The 10,211-nt window shown below is 58.6% G+C and overlaps 1 protein-coding gene across 1 annotated transcript; it reads left to right on the top strand.

Moving 5' to 3' along the window:
• Window positions 1–27: 27 nt before the first annotated feature.
• Window positions 28–10,211, top strand: MMP14 (matrix metallopeptidase 14 (membrane-inserted)). Its single transcript, XM_010831250.1, has 10 exons — window positions 28–473; window positions 4,408–4,556; window positions 4,822–4,944; window positions 5,289–5,596; window positions 6,146–6,307; window positions 6,583–6,743; window positions 7,124–7,262; window positions 7,385–7,535; window positions 7,997–8,112; window positions 8,473–10,211. Exons 1-10 carry the CDS (start codon window positions 369–371, stop codon window positions 8,805–8,807), a joined length of 1,749 nt encoding a protein of 582 aa, XP_010829552.1. The 5' UTR covers window positions 28–368; the 3' UTR covers window positions 8,808–10,211.

Raw genomic sequence — 10,211 nt, forward strand, 5'->3', positions numbered from 1 at the left:
TTTTTAACCCGACTTTTGGCTGTAATTGGATTCAGGCTGAAACAACCACGTCCGCACTGGGAAAGGAGGGCATAGGGGCGGGGGCGGAGGGAGGCTGTGGAAGGGAGGGACCAGAGAAGAGAGCAAGAGAGGGCTCGCAATCCAGTTCGCCGACTAAGCAGAAGAAAGATCAAAAAACGGGAAAGAGGGGACGAGCAAACAGGCGCCTTCAAGACCGATCCCCTCATCTCCACGTGGACAGCGCTCTGGGAATCCAGATTCAGTGCCTACGGAAGACAAAGGCGCCCCGAGGGAGTGGCGGCGCGACCCCAGGGCTTGGGCCCGGCCGCGGAGCCCGCTTGGCCCGGCTGCCCGGACAGTCGCGGACCATGTCTCCCGCCCCACGACCCGCCTGCAGTCTGCTGCTCCCCGTGCTCACGCTCGCCTCCGCGCTCGCCTCCCTCAGCTCTGCCCAGAGCAGCTTCAGCCCCGAAGTAAGTGAGCTCCTCCGGCCCTGTCCGGAGTCGCGCCGGGGGAGGCGAGCCCGGGGGTCTCCGAGAGAGCAGCCCCGGATCGGAGGGGCGAGCGCTCGGAATGCCGGCTCCTCCGGCCTGCAGGTTCCCCCTTCCTCTCCACTTCCTCTCCTTTCCGTCCTCATCTCCAAACTTTCAAGTCCATCGACTTTGCCTCCTCCAACCACCCACTACCCCACTCACTGCGCGCTGCCGACTTTCTGTCCCGTTCCTTTCCTTGGAAGAGCTTTCCAGCCGGAGCCCCCTCCCGACCCCTCCCCAGCTCCCCTGGGCTCTAAGCTCAGTTCTGGAACGGGTCGGGAGCCTGATAAATATCTGGACTCTGCTGAGAGCCCGCGCTGTCCTGGTTTCTTGTCCTGTGCTAGTTTGTTGTTCCTTCAACTTTCCAGCTCGCAGGCGCTCGGCCGGCCGCGAGGCTCAGGGGATCGCGGCCCGGGCCCCCCACGCTGCGCCCTCCGCCGCCGCCTCCCGGGCAGTCCCGACCCTCTTCGGACACATCGGCTGCCAGGTGCGGTCGGGGGAGGACGGCGGAGCGGCCCCGGCCCCCAACCCACCCCCGCCTCCCCGAGAGGTCCTTCAGCGTCCCGGCCCGCAGCCCTGGCGTCGAGGGTCACGGCGCTGGCGCCTTGGCCCGCGTTTCCGGACACACAAAGCTCTCCTTGTGAGCTGGGGGCTCGACCCGGCCGCCGCCGCCTCACCCCGCTCCCCCTTCGGCGCCTTTAGGCGTTTTGGTTAATTGCTTTTTTGTGTTAATTGCACGGAGACTTGGGGGCGTTGTACGGGGAGCGGGGTGAGGGCCTGGTCCAGGGCGCCCGCACAGGTCTTCGCTGACTCGGTTGCCCCCCGCCTCTCCTCCCCGAAGCTGGCCCACCGGGCCCACCGGAAGCCGCGTGGGAGTTGTCTGAGGAAGTTTTTCCTCTCTCTTTTATTTTGGGGTGAAGGTGGGAGACGGATTTGATCAGTTTCTTATTTTGGGCCATCCCAGCCCACTCAGCTCGGCCAGGGCCTGGGTGCGGTCGGGAGGGGCAGGGAAGGGCCCCTGAGCAGGGGGAGGGGATCTGGACTTGGCTTCCTCCCTCCTGGTCCCGGCCCTGGTCCCACCCCCGGAGGAAACCTCTCCAGAAAGAACACACTCTCTCTGTCCTGAAGGGATCTGAGGCTGACAGAAGTGTGGCCCTCGGAAGGGGGGCGACCAGGGAGAGTGAAAATCTGCCCGGGCTAAGCCTGACTTGGTCCAGGAGGAGGCACCCTGTTTCCAGGCCTGGAGTCTTCATCAGAGGCCTAAAGAGGAGAGCTCCTAACAAAAGGAGCCTGGGCATCTGGGGGGCTTCCCGCTGCCAACTTCACCAGCCCTGCCTTCCTTCCCTCCCCTGCCCCACTAGGTCCCCTAGAGGAGGGGCGGCAGACCTGGCTCTGTATTAAGTGGGTCATGGGCAGTCGCAATGCCAGAACCACCGTTTGCTTCTGAGCCCTGGAAGGGTGGGAGGCAGAAGGAGGGAGGAGCAGGCCCAGAGGCTGGGATCCAGGGGCCTGCAGAAGAGCCAGAGATCCCCCAAACTCCTCTCCAGGATGCTAAGGCCAGAGAAGTGGGCCCAGGAATGGAAAGGGTTCCTTGTCCTTGACTTCCTCCTAGGGGAATACCTTGCACCTCTCAATTTTCAAGACAAAGCCAGCCAGCTGAGTTCTCTGATCCTACCTAGTTGCTCTCTCTCCGGGCCTATCTGGAGGGAGAGAGAGCTGGGGTGGCCCAAGGTCTCAGGCCGCCAGCTCCCTTCTAGCACCTCCGGAGTCCTGCACCAGCTCCCGGATGGACAGCCCTCTCCTCCCCTTGGCCAATCTGGCACTTGGCCCTTCCCCCACTAGGCCGCAGACACAAGAGTCCTCTCTTCTGTGGTTCAGACCTCATAGTCTCCTCTGTGGTTCTTGCTTTGCTCAGAGCCTAGGCCTGGGAGGAGGAGAGGAATGGGGGGCACTTCCTTTCCAGCACTTGCGGCTCACTCGACTCCAGAAAGTCCCTTTCTTGACTAAGTCCCCACCTTTCTCGACTGGATATGGATGGGGTGGAGGTTGGTGGGTGTGAATATTCAGACCTGTCTGCCTGCTTGAAAGACTCTTCACGAAGAGGGATTTATCCCAGAGCTCCCGGATGTGGGTTTCCCCCACCTCTCTGCTGCCCTCCCTTCTGTCATCCTGCCCTATGAGCTTTGCCCCCCTGAGGGTTTCGGGGCCTGATCTCCGTCTTCCTGCCGGCTCCAACGGCAGTGGGCCATTCCCATCTTTTCTCAAAGTTAAAGCAGCTGCTCCCCTAACAGAGGGCATAAGCCCAGGGGTGTGACTACCCTACAGGTGAGGCCAGGGGCAGAGGGAGTTTCCTGCATTCTTGGGCACAGGGCCACAGCAGGTCTCCTGCAGGCACTAGCTGTGGCATCAGTCAGCACAGGTCAGGGCAGGTTTAGAGCTCCCCAGAGAGCAGCCTGGGATAAGAGCCTCCTGCTCTGCTCCCCAGAGGTTAAACTTTGCTCCCCCTCCCCCACCCCGAGGAGGGGCTCTCAGAGCGGGTGGTGCTGGGGTTGTTCTGGCCAGGCCTGTTGGCTGAGGAAAAGCTGGGTTGTTTACATCTTGATCCCTAACTCCCCGTCATCAGCCTTGGGGGATCACTTCCCAGAACCATGTTGCAATTCTTGCCCCTGCGGGCTCAGGTCCCGTCAGCTGCTCCTGAATCACCCCCAGCCCCAATGCAAGCGCACTGCTCCATCCCTAAGACCTGGCCCTGGAGGCAAGGGCCACATGTAGAGCCATCCTAATGACCTGGAGTAGGGGATGCACCTCTGCTCCAAGTTCGCATCCCAGGAACCTGTAGCCCCTCACCCTGGACTCTTTTAAGAAGGCAAAGCTGGAGCAGGGACTAGAGTTAGGGTTAGGGTTAGAAGTATCTCCCCATCGAGGCTCTGAGCATGTTTATGTTCCATATATAACTTGACTCATTTTACTTTTCCAACCTTAGGAAAACACTCTATTGTTCTTAGAATAAAGGCTGACTTTTTCCTCAACAGGGTTTTGCAGTGTGTATACCTTTCAATCAAACACCAAAAATATAACGTTATGTTAAGGCAATATGCCACCGTTTATATTATGAACAATTCAAACCATACCTGAAATAAACTACAGTCACCAAAATACTAAATAAAATACTAACCCTAATGCTAACCACCACCTCAATCTCTCACTCCCTCTTTTGAGAACCTTAAATGGGATATTAGGTCCCAAGTCCTCGGTCTCATGCTGCCTGGGTAGAGACAGTGGCAGGATCCTGGCTGTTTGTCTAGTCACATCCCCACCGCCTCCAAAGACCCCAGCTTCCTCTCTCAGCAGTCAGCCTGAGCCCTAGCTTCTTTTCTGCCCTCCTTCCAAAAAGATCTCAGAGCTGTGTATATCCTGGAGGGATGCCTGTCCCAGGAGAACCTCATGCCAGGCCTCAAAGTGGAGCCCCCTCAGCCTCTCCCTTCTCCATCTACCATGGGACATACCCCAGCCTCAGGTAGAACATGCAGTATTTACAAGAACACTGACACAGAGGAGGAAAGAGCTGGAAGGGATCTCGGCTCTTAGAAGGCATCCTAGAACTCAATTAAACCACCAGGGCTCCCATCAAAAGAGTTACAGCCAAAGCGTGGAGCTGTGGCTCCCCACCCCTCCAAGAGGATCAGCCATTCTAGGACCTGGGCCAGAGTTTGGGTCCAGCCTGGGAGTTCTTCCAGACCCACTGCCAGAGCCAGGCTGGGAGCTCATGGCCCTTTCCATGCCAAGCCAGGCGTGTGTTCCAGGTGCCGTGAGGAGGCAGGGGCTCCCCTTGGGCCAGGTGGGGATGCTCCAAGCCACACCCCTTTCCCCACAGGCCTGGCTGCAGCAGTATGGCTACCTGCCCCCTGGAGACCTGCGGACCCACACACAGCGCTCACCCCAGTCCCTCTCAGCTGCCATCGCTGCCATGCAGAGGTTCTATGGTCTGCGAGTGACAGGCAAGGCTGATGCAGACACCATGAAGTAAGTGCTAGAACCTGGCAGGAATTCTGCCCAGCACCCACCCACATGACACAGCAGAGAGGTTGCCACCTTAAATGCCTAACCCTACCCGTGTACCTTATCCCCACAAGATGATCCTGACCCTCTCCTGTTCACCCGAACCTCATGATCTTCACTCTTCCCCACACGGACCCTGAGGCCAGACATTCCCCCTCTACTCTGAAGACCAACGTTGTTCTTTCATGCACACTCCTGACCACAATCCCCACACCCCAACCCACCCCAGGGCCATGAGGCGCCCCCGCTGTGGTGTTCCAGACAAGTTTGGGGCTGAAATCAAGGCCAATGTTCGAAGGAAGCGCTATGCCATCCAGGGACTCAAATGGCAGCATAACGAGATCACTTTCTGGTGAGTCCAACAGGCAAGCGGCCTTTCTCACATCACGTTACCCTTCCCTATCAGGGATGCTTAGAGACTCAGAGGCCCCCTTCCGTACTCACCCCTGTTCCTGCAAAGCATCCTTGGGAGTAGGGAGGAAAATGGCTCCCATCCTGGAGAGAGGTGCAGTCCCTGGAGGGTATATTCCATGGCCAGAAGGCCCTTGGTTCCTGGGGCAGAGGCATCATGAGACGGCAGAAGTGCCGGGTCAGACAAAGATGGCTGGGCGGCTCAGTCAGACCTGGGAGAGTACAGGGAAGGAGAGTTTTGCCCCTAACACACTCTCATCCTCTCCCCACGTGGCTGGACCTCAGCATCCAGAACTACACCCCCAAGGTGGGCGAGTATGCCACATTTGAGGCCATCCGCAAGGCATTCCGAGTGTGGGAGAGTGCCACGCCACTGCGCTTCCGAGAGGTACCCTATGCCTACATCCGTGAGGGCCACGAGAAGCAGGCCGACATCATGATCTTCTTTGCTGAGGGCTTCCATGGTGACAGCACGCCTTTCGATGGCGAGGGTGGCTTCCTGGCCCATGCCTACTTCCCAGGCCCCAACATTGGAGGGGACACCCACTTTGACTCTGCCGAGCCCTGGACTGTCCGGAATGAGGATCTAAATGGTGAGCGAGGTAGCCTTGGGTCTCTCATGCCTCCGAGAGTCAAGAGTCGTTGCATGCGGGTTCTCTGGCCTCCTCCCCAAACCTCAGACACCCCCCCACCCCCAATCACAGGGCTTGTTGGGAACCACAAAGATCTCCTGGTCTGACTTCCAAGGAAGGCAGGAATCCTGTTTTGACCTATTTACATCTGGTCCCTTCTCTCGCCCAATAATTAACTTCCCAGTTAAAGACCTTGAAGCATCTGCATCAGCCACTTTTCCAGGCAAATGTCGGGTCTGGCTCCTGGGAGAAACTGAGGCCCAGATAGGACCTCAGCTTCTCTTAACACAACCCTCGCTGGAACTGGGATCCGGCCAGTCTCTCCTCTACCCAGAAGAGTTGCTGACTGGCTTTGTGCCTCATTTGCCAGATATGAGGCTGGAACTCAGGATTTGGTCACTTCGGGTAGAAAATTTGGCAGGCAGGCTTCACTGTGAAACTTCTGATGGGGAAGCGCAAGTCTGAGGGGAGAGACCCAGGCTGCCATCATAACCAGTCCCGTCCCTCCAGGGAATGACATCTTTCTGGTGGCTGTGCACGAGCTGGGCCATGCCCTGGGCCTTGAGCATTCCAACGATCCCTCGGCCATCATGGCACCCTTTTACCAGTGGATGGACACAGAGAACTTCGTGCTGCCTGATGACGACCGCCGGGGCATCCAGCAACTTTATGGTAACTAACCTATGCCCACATCTGCTCCTTTCTCTCTGCTGCTTGTCTCCTCCAGCTTTCTCTGGCCTGGGCATTTCCCGCTCCCTCATGCCCTACAGTCTTCTTGTTCCCCCACCCCCACCCCATGACTCCACCTCCATCGCCCCCACTTTTGACCCCACCCTTTCTGTCCTTTCCCAGCTGATTGCTTCAGTCTCCCCACAAGGTGTTTTCTGCCCATGTGTCTGTCCTTTCCTCCTTCTCTGCCAAAGTCTGAAGTGCCCCTCATGTTCCAGGGAGTAAGTCAGGATCCCCCACTAAGATGCCCCCTCAACCCAGGACCACCTCCAGGCCTTCTGTCCCCGATAAGCCCAAAAATCCCACCTACGGGCCCAACATCTGTGATGGGAACTTTGACACCGTGGCCATGCTTCGAGGGGAGATGTTTGTCTTCAAGGTAAGAGGAAGAAGTGGGCTGGTGTGGGGGACAAAAGGGCTCTGTGACCGGGTGGCAGGGTGGACACCAAAGCTGGAGGACAAAACACGGTGAAAGTGAAGTCGCTTAGTCGTGTCCAACTCTTTGCAACCCCGTGGACTGTAACCCACCAGGCTCCTCCATCCTTGGGATTTTCCAGGCAAGAATACTGGAGTGGGTTGCCATTGCCTTCTCCAGGAGATCTTCCCAACCCAGGGATTGAACCTGGGTGTCCCACATTGTAGGCAGACGCTTTACCATCTGAGCCACCAGGGAAGTCAACCTATAAAACTGAGGCAGTGGGGGAGCTTTGGGGACTGAGCTGGAGGACAAAGCTAAAGACTGAATGAACTGCCTCCCAGGAGCGTTGGTTCTGGCGCGTAAGGAAAAACCAGGTGATGGACGGATACCCCATGCCCATCGGCCAGTTCTGGCGGGGCCTGCCCGCATCCATCAACACTGCCTATGAGAGGAAGGATGGCAAGTTTGTCTTCTTCAAAGGTAACCAGACATTCTGCCATAGTCTTTGGGTGTGGGCGGGGCTCCCTGGAGGAGCATGTTCCACTTGGCTCCTCCAAAGACCCCAGGTGGAATGAGATCCTGCCCTCCCCTCCCCACCCCAGGAGACAAGCACTGGGTGTTTGACGAAGCTTCCCTGGAGCCTGGCTACCCCAAGCACATTAAGGAGCTGGGCCGAGGACTGCCTACTGACAGGATTGATGCTGCTCTCTTCTGGATGCCCAATGGAAAGACCTATTTCTTCCGAGGAAACAAGTAAGACTTCGCCTTCCTCCATACACCACCCACCAGATTCCCTCAATTCTAGTGGAAGACCCACTTGCCCCCCGAGATGTCTCCCTGAAGAAGGCACTGGCTGAGCCTCTGCTGTTGCCTAGCAACAGGCAGCCTCCATCGGGTGTTGAGTGAGTGGGATATGACCCGGTCACCATCATTTTAGACCTGGTCATTTGACTCCTCCTGCCCCCAGCACCATGCCTCCGCCCCAGCTGCCAGGCACTGTCATTAAGGGCTGCTGGTGGCTCCTTGCAGCTTGGGCCCTCCCTTCCACCCCCAGCTTCCGCTGCTTTCAGCTGCAGGCCCTTTCAGCTGCAGGCCCTCATTAGTCAAAACCCCTGTCCCCCCCCCTTTGCTCACTGGTGAATTCAGTCCCAGGTCACTCCCCTTGGAGGATGTGCCCAGTGTCAAGCCGCTTCCTTTCCCCGCCTCTCCTCTAGGTACTACCGTTTCAACGAGGAGCTCAGGATAGTGGAAAGCGAATACCCCAAAAACATCAAGGTCTGGGAAGGAATCCCTGAGTCTCCCAGAGGGTCATTCATGGGCAGTGACGAAGGTGAGAGGGGTACGGGAGGTGTCAGTGAAGGGAGGACAGGAACAGGGAGTTAAGGAAGAGCAGGACGAAAGACCGAGAGTGTCGGGTAGAAAATGGATGTGCTGAGAACCGGGGAGCCCTGTGCCAGGCCCTAAGTGCTTCCTGCACTTCAGACTCTTCAATCTGCCCCGCTCTCTCAGCCTGGTGCTATAGTTACCCGGCTTCACAGCTGAGGAGACGGGCGCTCAGAAAGATGAAGAGATGAACTCAGCAAGCTTGCACACTTAACAGTTTTCTTCCGCTCTGCTTCTCTCTTTGGCTCTTCTCCGGACACCGCGTCCACCTCGCGGCTTCCATGCCACCCTCTTGCTGACCCTGCAGTCTTCACTTACTTCTACAAGGGGAACAAGTACTGGAAATTCAACAACCAGAAGCTGAAGGTTGAGCCGGGCTACCCCAAGTCAGCCCTGCGGGACTGGATGGGCTGCCCATCATCGGGGGGCCAGCCGGATGAGGGGACTGAGGAGGAGACGGAGGTGATCATCATCGAGGTGGACGAGGAAGGCAGCGGGGCAGTGAGCGCGGCCGCCGTGGTGCTCCCCGTGCTGCTGCTGCTCCTGGTGCTGGCGGTGGGCCTCGCCGTCTTCTTCTTCAGACGTCACGGGACCCCCAAGCGACTGCTCTATTGCCAGCGCTCCCTGCTGGACAAGGTCTGACCCCCACTGCCGCCCGCCCACTCCTACCACGAGGACTTTGCCTCTGAAGGCCAGTGGCAGCAGGTGGTGGTGGGTGGGCTGCTCCCGCCCGGCCCCAGCCCCATCCCCAGCCCTCCCCCTGTCCCTTTTTCTCTGTCCCATGACTGGCCTCTCCCACCCTCCACGCTGGCATTGCTTCTTCCCTAGATGGGTCCCCCCAGGGGCTGAGCAGGGGCCGCCCTCCCAGACCCTGCCCCTCAGGGGCCCCCATGGCTTGGTGTGTGTTCAGCCCCATCTGAATGTCTGGGCTCTGCACTTGAAGGCAGGACCCTCAGACCTCGCTGGTAAAGGTCACATGGGGTCATCTGCTCCTTTTCCATTCCCTGACATACCTTTAACCTCTGAACTCTGACCTCAGGAGGCTCTGGGCACTTCAGCCCCGCAATCCCCTAGGTGTACCCAGTTGGCAGCCTCCCACCACTCTCTCTGGCTAAAAGAAATCTAATCCTATTGTGGTGGGAGGTGACCCTGAGTGAGAGAGTGTGGGTTACACAGCCACCCTAAGACCTTGGGAGGAAAGCTAAGCAAGGGCCAGTCCTCTCCTCAAACATCTGCCTCTGCCCCACCAGCCCCTGAGAACTTCCACAGAAGGAGCCTGAGCCATTAGGACTAAACTGGGGCTGCAGAAACCCTTGACAGCCCTACCCTCCCTACCTTAGCCTCGGATGGGGATGTCAAGGTTGGAAGAGCTTAGACTAGGGGTGCAGCCACCGGGGTGGGGCCCACGAGCCCCAGGGGGTAAGCCTGGGGGCCACAGAGAAAGAACCTCGCTCATAATGCAGGCAGCTGGAGTAGGGACCCAGGGGCAGAGTAGTCAGAGGGGACAGGGCAGGACCAAAAGGCGAACCAGGGAGGCGCAGCAGGAGTGGATGGCTGAGGGCCAGGCAGGGCCGCCACAGGGTGGGCTGTGGTACCCGGGAGAGGGCACTTTTCATTGGAGCTCTCAGGAAGGGCTCGAGAGAGGCACACCTGCTTCTGTTTGGGTGCCCTGGCTTCAATCAGACAGCATGGAGGGCAAGGCAGGCAGCCAGAGAAAGGGGCAGAGAGGGTGCCCGTCGGGGATCGGCGACTTGGGACTTTTTATGAGAGCAGCCACCTCGTTAGGGAGCCGAGGATCAGCCTGCCTCAGCCATCTTCTGCAAAAGGGCACCTGCCTGCGCGTCTCCGTCAGGTTAGCCCCTCGCTTTCCGATCCCCCCCGCCACTCGGCCCTTCCTACAGGTGCCCTGCCCCACTCCCACCCAGCCCACCTGTTTGAAGTCTCCTTCGGCCACCGAGGGTGGTCATGGTACCAGAGACTCGGGAGCATGAGAAGCCCTGTGGGGCAGTGAGAGGAAAGGGATGTCGGGGTGGGGGGGCAGGGGGG

The sequence above is a fragment of the Bison bison genome, unplaced genomic scaffold (genome assembly GCF_000754665.1).
Source record: "Bison bison bison isolate TAMUID 2011002044 unplaced genomic scaffold, Bison_UMD1.0 scf7180017864526, whole genome shotgun sequence".
Classification (NCBI taxonomy): Eukaryota; Metazoa; Chordata; class Mammalia; order Artiodactyla; family Bovidae; genus Bison; species Bison bison.